General features: G+C 34.9%; 1 protein-coding gene across 5 annotated transcripts in view; it reads left to right on the top strand.

Annotated features, from left to right (window-relative positions):
* CEP57L1 (centrosomal protein 57 like 1) overlaps positions 1-14,572 on the top strand; it is an 83,184-nt gene that overhangs the window by 34,685 nt on the left and 33,927 nt on the right. For 2 of the 5 annotated variants that reach the window (XM_057737929.1, XM_057737925.1), the window contains exons 2-5: positions 2,301-2,372; positions 3,524-3,689; positions 5,192-5,371; positions 6,507-6,628. In XM_057737929.1, the coding sequence (XP_057593912.1) occupies positions 2,370-2,372; positions 3,524-3,689; positions 5,192-5,371; positions 6,507-6,628 (471 nt within the window). In that variant the 5' untranslated portion in view covers positions 2,301-2,369. Of the gene's footprint in view, positions 1-2,293; positions 2,373-3,523; positions 3,690-5,191; positions 5,372-6,506; positions 6,629-14,572 lie in introns of those variants that run through there. The other 3 variants (XM_057737927.1, XM_057737928.1, XM_057737926.1) reach the window with 2 other exon arrangements.

Here is a 14,572-nt window from a genome sequence, read left to right as displayed (position 1 = left end):
TATCTTTTCCTTTATTTCCCCCCTGCCTTTAAACAGAAAGTGTCTTGCCCCCTTCTAAGATTATTTTGACTATTCACTGTTTTTTTTAATAATTTTTAAAGTTAAAAAAAATTAACTCTGCAGTGTATCTGAAATTTGTACTAGTGTGCACAGTTAGGTAAAGGTTTAACTGGATTTTTTCATTAGTTTTTCTAACATTATTTATTGAATGAACAAAAAATGAATCATTTGTTGAATCCCATGAAAGTATTTATGTGAAGTTCTTAGATTTACTAATTTCTATTGACCAGTTAGTTTTTATATCACTGTCTTAACACTTTAGTTAGTATATATTGGATTGGCCAAAAAGTTTGTTTGGGTTTTTCTATAAGACGTTATGGGAAAACACGAACGAACTTTGGGGCAACCCAGTATTATAAATAATAGGTTGTGATATCTTTTAGAGCATCTATAAGGCAGATTCCTTAACCACAATTTATTCTACTCAGTTGTAAGAGTACTTTTTAAAGTAATATACATTAAAAATAAAATTAGTCCAACCTTTGCTGTGTTTGCTCTTTAGATAAGTTAACGTAGATACGTACACAAAGAAAACCAGTAAAAGAAAACCAGGTAAAAGAAACAGAGTTGTTGATCTTTCTCCAGTCTCTCTGAGGAAAAATCTAAACTTAGAAGAATTTCCAGTATGAGAAACAGAGAGTCCTCCATTTCAAGAACTCGTTGTAGTATCTCTGAGTGCCTCCTAAATGCTGTCTCCCTAATAGTCCTATGGGATAATGCAAAGATGATGGCAAAGTAAGCCACCAGCAGGAATAGACATCGGTTGTTTAAAGGGACCATTTTGGAACAATTACTTCCCTCAAGAACAAGTGAAAATACTTTGCAGTTAAGTATTTGTGTCTAGCGCATTCTTTGGGGGGGATAGTTTCTTTATGCTATGGCACCTTGGTTGCAGCCAATTAAGGTGTCTTAACTTTATATACCATAGAGATAATGGATAATTTCTCTGATGGTTTACAAGCTGTCAGGAATGGTTCCAGGCATAACTTGAGTTTTCCTAAGCTTTACCAGGCTATTGATACAATTTAGGCCCACATTTTACAGCCTTTTGCCCCTACTTGCGGGGCAAAATGTTCCAACAAGAATTTCTGAAGTTCTTTCAGTAACCTACAGCTACACCTCACACCAAACATGCCAGACTCCTTGGAGGATGGAACTTAGGCATCTCTCTGTATTTTAGAAATTTTTTTCTGGATATTTCTCTCATACATGCCATGAATATGTCCCTTCCAGCTGCTCTGTTACTCTCTTGCTCTCTCTCTCTGGCTGACCAGTACTACCAATGCAACAGAACTCTCGAAGTGCCAGAACTGTGTTAGTGATCTCTGGCAACTCCCCTCTTCACTGGAATATAACATCTCATACAAAACAGGGCAGCTAGTGCCTCAATCTTTTAAAGAGATACTGGTGAAATATTTCTTACTTTTTACTTATAGTGCTCTCTCTCCTCAACACCTGTGTATGAGTGCGTGGGACTGGGTCAGAGATGAATTAGAATAACTACCACCATACTCAACTCAGAATCACTCTGCTTCTCTTCCACAAATAAATGCTTTGATTTTGAATCAAGCTTTTTGTACTTCTTTCATATTCCTTCAGAGTTTTTCTCCTAGGATGCCTCAGTTCTTTATGTAAATAAGCTTTGAGTGGTTTTTAAGCACTTGTTTATAATACAGGACTAGATTGGAAGGGTTAAGCTGGAACCCCTATTACAGTGAGAACCCCGTGGCTTGTTTTCACTTATTTCTTTACTGTTTCCTTTCTTTTCTTCCTATACCAGTGGGTTATTACTCTGCTTATGCCCGCTTTCAGATGTGTTTACACGTTTAATTTAAATAAACTTTGGTCTAATTTTTAACTTACTGGTATCTTCTGAGTAGTCATTTCATATACATTAAAACTCTTAAATTTGAACCTGTTTTTTAATTGGTGCAAAAAATTCACTTTGTAAAATACTACTATATTTGGGACAGAAGAAGCAGACAGTCCTCCCAAGGACTTCAGTGTATGGTGACTAATGGCCAAATTTCATTCTTTTCATTATTGGAGAGACTCAGCAGGAGCTGAAAACTGAATCAGATATCTTGAGTAATTCTAAGGTTCTTGGGATACTTTCAACCACATACCTCTCTCTGAATATGTACAACCATGTTCAGAACATCTGTACTTTGGGGCCCTATCCTTACTTTATTGTGAGCCAGCTGTGACTAACTTTGCTCTCTTATTTTTTGAGGGAACAGCAACTTAGATGCAATCTCCCATGGGGAGCAGACAGTGTCTGAGTAGCAAGAACCCAGAGGGACGGAGACATGGTTAGTAAATGATAGCTGGTGCTAATAACAATAAGCAGAAATGATTGCTGCTTAAGATCAAAGAGCATCAGGTATTCTAACAAAGCTTCCTAGGCTATATAACCTCTAATTTAGACTGATGAGAATGTCCTTTAAGACAGCATATCATGGCAGTGGCTAAAGTAGAAAATCCTGTTGAGTGAAGTATGTTCCCTGCCATCCCAGGAAATATGGTAATGGAAGTGTCTTCCTTTGCCCTGTAAATTGGGAAGGTAGTGAAATCACTGAAATTTGCAATTCTCAAAAATTAAAATAGGCCAGTTATAATTACATAAAGGAATTCAAAATTTACATTTTAAAGCAAGCTTTCTTAAAATTGTGCTGGTGAATTGTTGTTTGTATAAAGTTTTCTGTTTCAATGTAGTTATGAATTAATTTATTTAACATTGACTATAATCTGTTAAGTAGAACACATTTCTAAAATATTTAATTTACAGAAAGGAAAATAAAATGATTTGGGAAAGTTTAATAATTACCTGCTAAGATGGTTGAAAGGGCTCTCCAACAAACATACAACACAGCCCAGAAGGACAAGGTAAAGCTATTTTAGATTTCCAGATGTGGAACCTTTCTAAACTGCATGATTAGAATGCTAGTGCATTAAGGGTAGTTGTGTCTTATTCAGGGGTTAGACTCAGAAATTGATGTATCCAAAATTATCCTTGAAAATCCCTTAGGAAGCCAGTACATTAGAGTCTTAGAGAATCATGTTATATGGGTGGCTTGTGTTTCAAAGCTGTGTTGTCTTTAGAATATGAACTTTCTCTCTGAGCCCTAGAGTCAAACTCTGTAGAGGGGTACTCAGATGATGAACTTACGATTTACTGAGAAACCAGTGAATTCACACCACCCATGTAATGCTCACTCCAAAACGTACACTCATTGAAAGTCAGGCAGAATTGTCTATACTGTTTATAGAGTAAATAGTCATTTTTCTTTCTTTTATTGCTGAACTTATTATAGTTGAGCTTGTGAAAATTAACTTCATAAAGACACAATTCCACAGTATATGGTTATGTATTCATGTTAAAGTTTCACATGAATTTTTGTCTAATGTTTTTGTCATTCACATAGGAAAAAATGATGCTATACTATGTCCTTTTATTTTACAGATAATGGATTCTGAATTAATGCACAGTATAGTAGGAAGCTATCTTAAACCTCCAGAAAGAGTGTTTGTTCCATCAATCACCCAGAGTGATGAATCATCTCAGACTCACTACTCTGTGAACTTAGAAGTTACCTCTCCTAAAATGCTTCATAGTCCAAATAGCCAAGGTAATGCTAATAAAAAATCTTATTTAACATTAGGGGAATGGTGCAAAGTGTGTTTTATAAAACTTTTCATTTTTATGTAGAAAATAAGATGATTGTGTATTTAGCTAATCTTAGTAAAACTGCTAATTTTGACTGTATCTTAAAGTTTCTATAAACTTATTTAAATTACTTAACATTTTTTATTTTGGCTTTTTCAGCTATAAGATGAAAATTAATGTAACCAACTAGGCACATATTGCAGGTTTATCATTAAAACGTCATTGGAAAATAGGAAAATACTCTTTGAGGAATAAAAGGTCAGATTTGGAGAATCCTTCTAATAAACAAGATTATTAGAATACTAATGAATTAAGTAAAATGTGTCTTATTCAAGGATTAAATTCAGAAATTGCATATGTCCAAAATTACCCTTGAAAATTCCTCATGAATCTAGTACATTGGAGTAACTACAAAATACAAGTATTACAACTTTTAAAATATAAGCTTAGGAGGCTCTTAAAATTGAATTAGGAAAACATTTATGACTCCAGGCATACCTACACCACATAAATTAGTTTCTAAGATGATGATAGTCGTGTTTTTAAATCTTTTATAATAATGGTTGCCATTATAAATAGACTGGCTTTGTGAAGCAAAGCAACTGAAAAAAATGGTAATCCAAATCAAAAAATACTCTCTAGCAAACACCTTTTTAATTGGATATAAACTATATGAAAGTTAACCTATAACACTTATTTATATTCCATTCATCTCTGGTTTTATAGTTTGAAGTTGTAACTGAGAAGAAAATGTAAGATAATATTTGAAAATTTTATAAGTCTGAACTTAGCTGAATCATGAAGATTATTAATATAGCTGAATAAAAATCACAGTAGTACATGTGTAACACTTCCAGTCTTTCAGGCCTGAAATCAGTTAAACCACTAGGTTGTAATCTTTTCTTAATGGAAGAAACTATGTCCTACCTCATGTCCTAATTATTAACATTATCTCTTGGACAAAGAAACGATAAATGTTTGTGTTTTGACTGAAACTGAATACATTAAGAACTGAGAAAAACTTTTAACTTTACACCTAAATTTCCTTGTTAGTGGACAGTGTATTTTAATTTTCTTTATCCATGCTCAGACTCTTATGCCTCCCAGCCTCTTAAACATACACACACACACACATACACACCCCTACATATACATGTATATATATCTTTTTTGCCTTAATTTGACTGTATTTATTTTATTAAATTAAAATGTGATTATTAGCTTTCTCAAATCTCAAATTTAGAAAGTTACTACATACAGTCATAAATATATTGTTTTTATAAGATACGTTAGAGAGCATTTGTCCCTCTTTAGAGTTTTAGTCATTTTTCTTTTTTATGAGAAATATAAATTACTTATTTTTTTGGCTCACTAACAAAAACATACTGCTCACTTTTATATGCTACTTTGATTGTAAGTGTTCAAAAATTCTCACTTAAAATATCAAGCAATTTTTTTCAACAGCTCTTATTTTAGCCTTAAAAACTCTTCAGGAAAAGATTCGTCGTTTAGAGTTAGAGAGAACACAAGCTGAAGATAACCTGAACATTCTTTCCAGAGAAGCGGCACAGTATAAAAAGGCCTTGGAGAATGAAACAAATGAGAGAAATCTGGCACACGAGGAACTGATAAAGCAGAAAAAAGGTAAGAAAATTCAATAGTTCTCATAAACAAGTGGTTACCAAAGTTTACAGCTTGAAAATAATAAGCCCAGTCTAAGAAGATTTACTCAAATATCTTTGTTCTTATATGCATTCAAACCTTGAGGGCTTGTTCTCAGACATTTTGATATTTGTAGTAAATGGATATAATTTTGAACTTACCTCTATTATATCTGTTATCCCAGTTCATAAATTTTTGATATTAAAAGAAAAATTAAGTTTTTAGACAAGTTGTGTTTAGGAATTATAAGATTTTCAGAGTACCAACAAAATCCAATATATTATTAGTCCATAATATAGTTGAAATACTTAATATTTTCACATTATTTTAAAATTTGAAAATATAAAGCAATACTAGTGATTAAACAATATAAAACTAAAAATAAATTTTAAAGAATTTTTACTTAAAAGATTACTTGGAAGAAATGGACAGGTAGGTGGAGGTTTCTGTGGGAATTATGAAAAGGACTTCTAGGCACAAGTTTTCAGATTTAGAACATAAGTTCTTTATATAATTTCACTTCAAAATTGTGGCTTTTTTTTCCTTACATCACTCTCATAAACAAAGTTCAAGTTTGTGTTTCAGCTTATACACAGAATGACGTAATGGGGAGAAAAAAAATCCTGAGGTAATTGGACAAAGTAGAAGAAAGAGCTGAGGAAAGTAAAGAATTAAAGAATTGCTTGCTTCTTATAAACAGAATTAACTGCATGGTCAGTAGTTGAGAACAGAGGAAAATGGGAATGGTAGAATACATATACCTGAGTTTCCTGAAAGAGAAGAAATGTACTTAGGGAAGAGACTTTAGCCTCTCTATTTTCCAGATGGTGTTATTTCCCAGGAATAGCCAGGTTTTTTGTTATCCCACAAGTCACTGACCTCCTTCCCTTTCAGAAGTATGCCCTCTGGGTGTTTATAAGGAGACGATGTTAAATTGGTTATATATAATTAGTGAGATATTAACAAAATGTATGTTCACAACTTTGGGAGAGTCAATATTTAGAACTACATAAATCTTAAACTTTTAGCTCTTGATGAATTCACGTAATACATTTCTTGTTATAACTCTGTGATCTATGTGATAACTAATTGATTCATTGTTACTTTTTTCCCATAGATATAAGTATGCAGTTAAGCTCAGCCCAGTCTCGCTGTACCCTTCTAGAGAAGCAACTAGAATATACAAAGAGAATGGTTCTCAACGTAGAGCGAGAGAAGAATATGATCCTAGAACAGCAGGTGACCATATTTTCTATATTAATATAGTATGTTTTTGAAGACTAATATCATGGGAAAGTTGTCATAATCTTAAATAGGATATAAAGCTGTATATAGGAAATTTCCAGTTACAGTGACACATACTAGGTCATTTGGACCAACCTTTTTGTAGAGGAAAACACAAAAAAAGTGGACAGAAAATTGAAAGGAAGGACAGGACGCAGGGAGGAAGGAAGGAAGTGGAAAGAAAAGAAAGGGAAGAAGAAAAGAAGGGAGGGAGGGAGGAAGACAGGAAGAAAAGAAAATACACAAAGGCATTGGAGAGTTAACAAGATAATGAAAAATCACCAATTCAAAAATCTGTGGGCAGACTTAAATCCAAAGAAGTTGGCCTCCAGAGAGTTTGGTTTCAGGTCCCTTCCTTCTTAGGGCATTTCTGCTTCCAGAAGAGTCAGTTGAGAGACTAAATGCTCTTGAAAGCCATCTTTATGGGGCGAAGGAAATTAAAGTTAGAGTCCAAAGCCTGCCAATAGAAGGAACCCTGGTAAATCTTCAGTGCTCTGAATGCTTTGTAATAGTGAACAGGATGGAAAACAACCCAGATTACAACTCTGCTCTAGGTTATCAGAGTAATTCAGAAAATCTTAGTCCCTGAAATTGGATTAAAGTGATCCTGGATGGCTGATGTTCCCAGGGACCTCAAATTATTTCTGTAAACATTTCTTCTCCACAGTGAGAAACTTTTCAATCAAGATAACCAGGCAGAAGGAGATAAAACACTATGAAAAGAAATAGCATACACAACAGACCTATATAAACACTCTCACAGGTTAGCTCCGGCTAGGTACAATCTAGAAGATACAGACTTTAAAATAATTATGCCTGCTATAATCAAGAAGATAGAAGATAGGATCAAAATTTCAGCAGAGCATTAGAAACAATAAAATGGCAGAGCAGGTTTGAAAAAGAACCAAATAAAAATTATAGAACTAAAAAAATACAGTAAGTGAACTTCAGAACTTAATGGTCGATCTAACAGCAGATTAGAAGAGATAATTAGTGAACTAGAAGATGAAAGTGTCCAGATCAATGAAGAGACAAAATGATGGTAAATTTAGAAAACAGAGTAAGAGGCACAAGTAAGAGTGAGGTCAAATTTAGGTGGTAATTGGAGTTCCAAAAGGGAAAGAGAAAGAATGGGACAGAAACGTTATTTGAAGAAATAATGGTTGGGAATTTTAAAAAATTGATTAAAAAAAATCATACCACAGATTCAAGAAGCCCTGTAAAACCAAAGCAAGAAAAGTAAAAATAAATAAAATTAATAAGACAAGAATAAAATCCTAAAAGCTGCTGGGGAAAAAAGAAGGGTACATTCAAAAGGACAGCAATTAAAGTTACAGTGGACTTCTCAACTGAAAATACTAAATCTGGAAGAAAATGGACTGATATAATTAAGGTATTAAAAGAAAATAACTGCCAATCTGGAGTCCAATGCCTGGAGAAAATATCCTTCAGAAATAAAGGTGAAGTGTAGACATTTTAGCACTAACAAAATCTGAGATAGTTTGTTACTAGGAGATACATTCTAAGGAAACACTGAAGGACTATTCAGACAGAAGGAAAGGTATCAGATGGAAGGTCAGAAATGCAGGAAGGAATGAAGAACAATGAAGATGGTAAATATATGGGTAAATCTACATGAATATTGCATACAACAGCAATAATAATGTTTTCTTTATATGTTTAAATATATATAAAAGATTAAAATTAATGAGTACAGTAGCTTTTAAATTAGGAAGTAGTAAATATAGTTTAAGTGTTCTAAGATCTTTGCTTTCTGTTGGAAATGGGTAAAAATACCAATCAATACTGGATTTTAATGGGCCAAGAATATAATAGGTTTTTCAAGGAACTAGAAAAGTTGATTCTGAAATTTAAATGAAAAGGAAAGGTCCAGGAGTAGCCAAGCGATTCTGAAGAAGAATAAGGTGAGGTCTTGCTCGATTACATGTTGATGCTATCAAAATTTACATGATATTTGCATGAACAGACAACTAGAATAAAGGAATAGGATATAGTCAGACCCACTTATATGGAAACTCAGTATAAAACAAGGATGCCATTGAAGAACATTGGAGAAAAGTTAGACTTCAGTAAACGGTCTTGGGAAAATTGATTATTTGTCTGATAGAAAAAAAAAGAAAGAAAGGAATTGGATCCCTACCTCACACCGTACACAAAAATAAATTCCAGATGGATTAAAGACTTAAATGTAAACTTTGGAATTTTTAGAAGAAAATACAGAACAGTATCTTTATAACCTTTGAATTCAGAGAGATTTTTTAAGCAAGATACAAAAAGTAACAAAGCAGTAGAAAAATGGGGAAAGTTATGAAGAGGCATTTTGCAGGATAAAAGGAATCATAAGTGGTCATACATTTATAGAAAACTCGATCAATCTCATTAGTAACCAGGAAAATGCCAATTAAAAGCTCAAGATAGTACTTAACATCTATCTATTCACCAATTCACATTTTATCTTATAAAATAACCTAGAAATTCCTGTCCTAGCTAAATATTGTAGATAAGTGACTTTTAGCCATTCTTTAAATGTTTTTATTGGAGTATAATTTATATCCAATGAAATGCACAGGTCTTAAGTGTACACTTCAGTGATTATTGATAAATGAATATGCTCAAGTAATCCACAATCCTACCAAATAACAGAACATTCTTATCACTGCAGAAATTTTCTTATATCTCTGCCAAGTTTTTCCCTGCTCTCTCCCCACCTCCCAACAACACAACTACTATTCTGATTTATTTTATTTCAGATTAATTTTGCCTGTTCTAGAAGTTCATATAAATTGGATCATAGAAAGGCACTTTTTTGTCTGATTCTTTCGTTTAACATAAAGGCTTTTAAATTGCTCCATGTTGTTGTATGTGTCAGTAGTTCATTCCTTTTATTGCTGTATAGAATTTCATTATATAGATGTGCCACAATTTGGTTATCCATTTTTCTGTTGATGGACATTTAGCCTGTTGCCAGTTTGGAGGTATTATGAATAAAGCTGCTATGAACATTCTTGTACGAATTTTTTTGTGACCATATTTTTAATTTCTCTTGGATAAATATCTAGCAGTATAATTGCTGAACCACAGGGTAGGTGTATGTTTATAAGAAACTATCAAACTGTTTTCTTCTAACAGCTTTTCGTTTTCACTTTTTTCCTGTGATCCATCTGTAATTAATTTTTGCATGGTCAGAGGACATATTCAAGATTAAATTTCCAAGTGGATGCCCAGTTGTTCCAGCAACATTTGTTAAAAGATTTCTTTTCTCACATGGAATTGATTGGGCACCTTTGTCAACTATCAGTTGACAAAGATAAAGTCTGTTTCTGGGACTCTGTATTTTCTTTTGGTCTGTTCATATACTAATACCAGGTAGCTTTATAATAAGTCTTGAACTCAAGTAGTGTGAATCTTCCAGCTTTGTTCTTTTTTTTTTTCCAAAGCTCTTTACTGGAATATAATTGTTTTACACTGTTGTGCCAGTTTTTGAGGTACACCAAAGTGAATCAGCTGTATTTATACATATATCCCCATATCCCCTCCTTCCCGTGACTCCCTCCCACCCTCCCTATCCTGGCCCTCTAAGGCAGCACCCATCATCGAGTTGATCTCCCTGTGTTATGCAGAAACTTCCCACAAGCTATCTATTTTACAGTTGGTAGTGTATATATGTCAGTGCTTCTCTCTCATTTTGTCCCAGCTTCCCCTTTTGCTGCATCCCCCCCACCCTGTGTCGTTAAGTCCATTCTCTACATCTGCATCTTTATTCTTGCCCTGTCACTGGGTTCATCAGTACCATTGTTTTTAGATTCCATATATGTGAGTTAGTATACGGTATTTGTTTTTCTCTTTCTGGCTTACTTCACTCTGTATGACAGTCTCTAGGTCTATCCACCTCGTTACATATGGCTCCATTTCATTCCTTTTTATGGCTGAGTAATATTCCGTTGTACATATGTACCACATCTTCTTTATCCATTCATCTGTTGATGGGCATTTAGGTTGCTTCCATGTCCTGGCAATTGTAAACAGTGCTGCAATGGACGTTATGGTACATGTTTCTTTTAGGGTTATGATTTTCTCTGGGTATATGCCCAGGAGTGGGATTGCTGGGTCATATGGTAGTTCCATTTTTAGTTTTTGAAGGAACCTCCAAACTGTTTTCCATAGTGACTGTACCACCTTACATTCCCACCAACAGTGCAGGAAGGTTCCCTTTCCACACCCTCTCCAGCATTTATTGTTTCTAGATTTTTTGTTGATGGTCATTCTGACTGTTGTGAGGTGATACCTCATTGTGGCTTTGACTTGCATTTCTCTAATAATTAGTGATGTCAAGCATCTTTTGATGTGTTTGTTAGCCATCTCCATGTCTTCTTTGGAGAAATGTCTATTTAGGTCATCTGCCCATTTGTGGATTGGTTTATTTGCTTTTTTGGTATTAAGCTGCATGAGTTGCTTGTATATTTTGGAGATTAATCCTTTGTCTGTTGCTTCATTGGCAAATACTTTCTCCCACTCTGAGGATTGCCTTCTTGTCTTGTGTATGGTTTCTTTTGCTGTGCAAAAGCTTTTAAGTTTCATTAGGTCCCATGTTTATTTTTGATTTTATTTCCATTATTCTAGGTGGAGGGTCAAAAAGGATTTTGCTTTGATATATGTCATAGAGTGTTCTACCTATGTTTTTCTCTAAGAGTTTTATACTGTCTGGCCTTACATTTAGGTCCTTAATCCATTTGGAGTTTATTTTTGTGTATGGTGTTAGGAAGTGTTCTAATTTCATTCTTTTACTTGTAGCTGTCCAATTTTCCCAGCACCACTTATTGAAGAGGCTGTCTTTTTTCCATTGTATATTCTTGCCTGCTTTGTCAAAGATAAGGTGCCCCTATGTGTGTGGGTTTATCTTTGGGCTCTCTATTGTGTTCCATTGATCTTTCTTTCTGTTTTTGTGCCAGTACCATACTGTCTTGATCACTATAGCCTTGTAGTATAGTTTGAAGTCAGGGAGCCTGATTTCCTCCAGCTCCGTCTTTCCTTCTCAGGATTGCTTTGGCTATTTGGGGTCTTTTGCGTTTCCATACAAATCGTAAGATTTCTTGTTCTAGTTCTTTGAAAAATGCTGTTGGTAATTTGATAGGGATTGTGTTGAATCTGTAAATTGCTTTGGGTAGCATAGTCATTTTCACAATGTTGGTTCTTCCAACCCAAGAACATGATATGTCCCTCCATCTGTTTGTATCGTCTTTGATTTCTTTCATCAGTCTTATACTTTTATGCATACAAATCATTTACCTCCTTAGGAAGGTTTATTCCTAGGTATTTTATTCTTTTTGTTGCAGTGGTGAATGGGAGTGTTTCCTTAATTTCTCTTTCTGCTCTTTCGTTGTTAGTGTATAGGAATGCAAGAGATTTCTGGGCATTAGTTTTTTTAAATTAATTTATTTATGTAATTGGCTGTGTTGGGTCTTTTTTGCTGTGTGCGGGCTTTCTTTGGTTGAGGTGAGTGGGGGCTACTCTTCATTGTGGTGCGCGAGCTCCTCATTGCTGTGGCTTTTCTGGTTGCAGAGCATGGGCTCTAGGAGCATGGGCTTCAGTCGCTGCAGCACATGGGCTCAGTAGTTGTGGCTCACAGGCTCTAAAGCACAGGCTCAGTAGTTGTGACGCATGGGCTTAGCTGCTCCGCGGCATGTGGGATCTTCCTGGAGCAGGGATCGAACCTGTGTCCCCTGCATTGTCAGGTGGATTCTTAACCACTGCACCACCTGTGCATTAATTTTTATCCTGCTGCTTTACTAAATTCATTGATTAGTGCTAGCAGTTTTCTGGTAGAATCTTTAGGGTTTTCTATGTATAATACCATGTCATCTGAAAAGAATGACAATTTTACTTCTTTTCCAATTTGGATTCCTTTTATTTCATTTTCTTCTCTGATTGCTGTGGCTAAAAATTCCAAAACTATGTTGAATAATAGTGGTGAGAGTGGGCACTGTTGTCTTGTTCCTGTTCTCACAGGGAATGCTTTCAGTTTTTCACCATTGAGAATGATGTTGGCTTTTGGTTTGTCATATATGGCTTTTATTATGTTGAGGTAACTTCCTTCCATGCCCACTTTCTGGAGAGCTTTTATCATAAATGGATGTTGAACTTTGTCAAAAGCTTTTTCTGATTGAGATGATCATATGGTTTTGTTTTGTTTTGTTTTTTCAGATAGTTTATGTCCCTTCTAAATAATAGCAGCTGCTATTCAGATCTTCCTTTTTTTTTTAAGAACTTTTATTGGGATACAGTTAACATACAATAAACTGTATATATTTACAGCATACAATTTGGTATCACAATCTCCCAATTCATTCCCCCCCAACCCTCCCCGCTTTCCCTACTTGGTGTCCATGTGTTTGTTCTCTACATCTGGGTCTCTATTTCCGCCTTGCAGACTGGTTGATTTGTACCATTTTTATATAATTTGCATATATGTGTTAGTATAGGGTATTTGTTTTTCTCTTTCTGACTCACTTCACTCCGTATGACAGTCTCCAGGTCCATCCATGTCTCTACAAATGTCCCAGTTTCATTGCTTTTTACAGCTGAGTAATATTCCAATGTATATATGTACCATATCTTCTTTATCCATTCATCTGTTGATGGACATTTAGGTTGCTTCCATGTCCTGGCTATTGTAAATAGTGCTGCAATGAACATTGGGGTGCATGTGTCTTTTCGAATTATGGTGTTCTCTGGGTATATGCCCAGGAGTGGGATTGCTGGGTCATATGGTAGTTCTATTTTTAGTTTTTCAAGGAACCACCATACTGTTCTCCATAGTGGCTGTATCAATTTACATTCCCAGCAACAGTGCAAGAGGGTTCCCTTTTCTCCACATCCTCTCCAGCATTTACCATTTGTAGATTTTTTGATGATGCCCATTCTAACCGGTGTGAGGTGATACCTCACTGTCGTTTTGATTTGCATTTCTCTAATAATTAGTGATGTTGAGCAGCTTTTCATCTGCCTCTTGGCCATCCGTGTGTCATCTTTGGAGAAATGCCTATTTAGGTCTTCTGCCCATTTTTTCACTGAGTTGTTTTTTTTGTTTGTTTGTTTTTTGATATTGAGCTGGATGAACTGTTTATATATTTTGGAGATTAATCCTTTGTCTGTTGATTCCTTTGCAAATATTTTGTCCCATTCTGAGGGTTGTCTTTTCATCTTGCTTATAGTTTCCTTTGCTGTGCAGAAGCTTTGAAGTTTCATTAGGTCCCACTCATTTATTTTTGGTTTTATTTCCATTACTCTAGGGGGTGGATCAGAAAAGATCTTGCTGTGATTTATGTCGAAGAGTGTTCTTCCTATGTTTTCCTCTAGGAGTTTTATACTGACTGACGTTACATTTAGGTCTTTAATCCATTTGGAGTTTATTTTTGTGTATGGTGTTAGGGAGTGTTCTATTCTCATTCTTTTACATGCAGCTGTCCAGTTTTCCCAGCACCACCTGTTTAAGAGGCTGCCTTTCCTCCATTGTATATCCTTGGCTCCTTTGTCATAGATTAGTTGACCATAGTTTATCTCTGGGCTTTCTATCCTGTTCCATTGATCTATATTTCTGTTTTTGTGTCAGGACCATACTATCTTGATCACTGTAACCTTGTAGTATAGCCTGAAGTCAGGAAGACTGATTCCACCAACTCCGTCTTTCCTTCTCAAGATTGCTTTGGCTATTCAGGGTCTTTTGCATTTCCATACAAATCGTAAAGTTTCATGTTCTAGTTCTGTGGAAAATGCCATTGGTAATTTGATAGGGATTGCATTGAATCTGGAAACTGCTTTGGGTAGTATACTCATTTTCACAATATTGATTCTTCCCATCCAAGAACATGGTATGTCTCT

This window comes from Hippopotamus amphibius, chromosome 6 (genome assembly GCF_030028045.1).
Source record: "Hippopotamus amphibius kiboko isolate mHipAmp2 chromosome 6, mHipAmp2.hap2, whole genome shotgun sequence".
Taxonomy (NCBI): Eukaryota; Metazoa; Chordata; class Mammalia; order Artiodactyla; family Hippopotamidae; genus Hippopotamus; species Hippopotamus amphibius.
The sequence above is the reverse complement of the archived record's forward strand: the minus strand, read 5'-3'. Positions and strand labels throughout refer to the sequence as shown.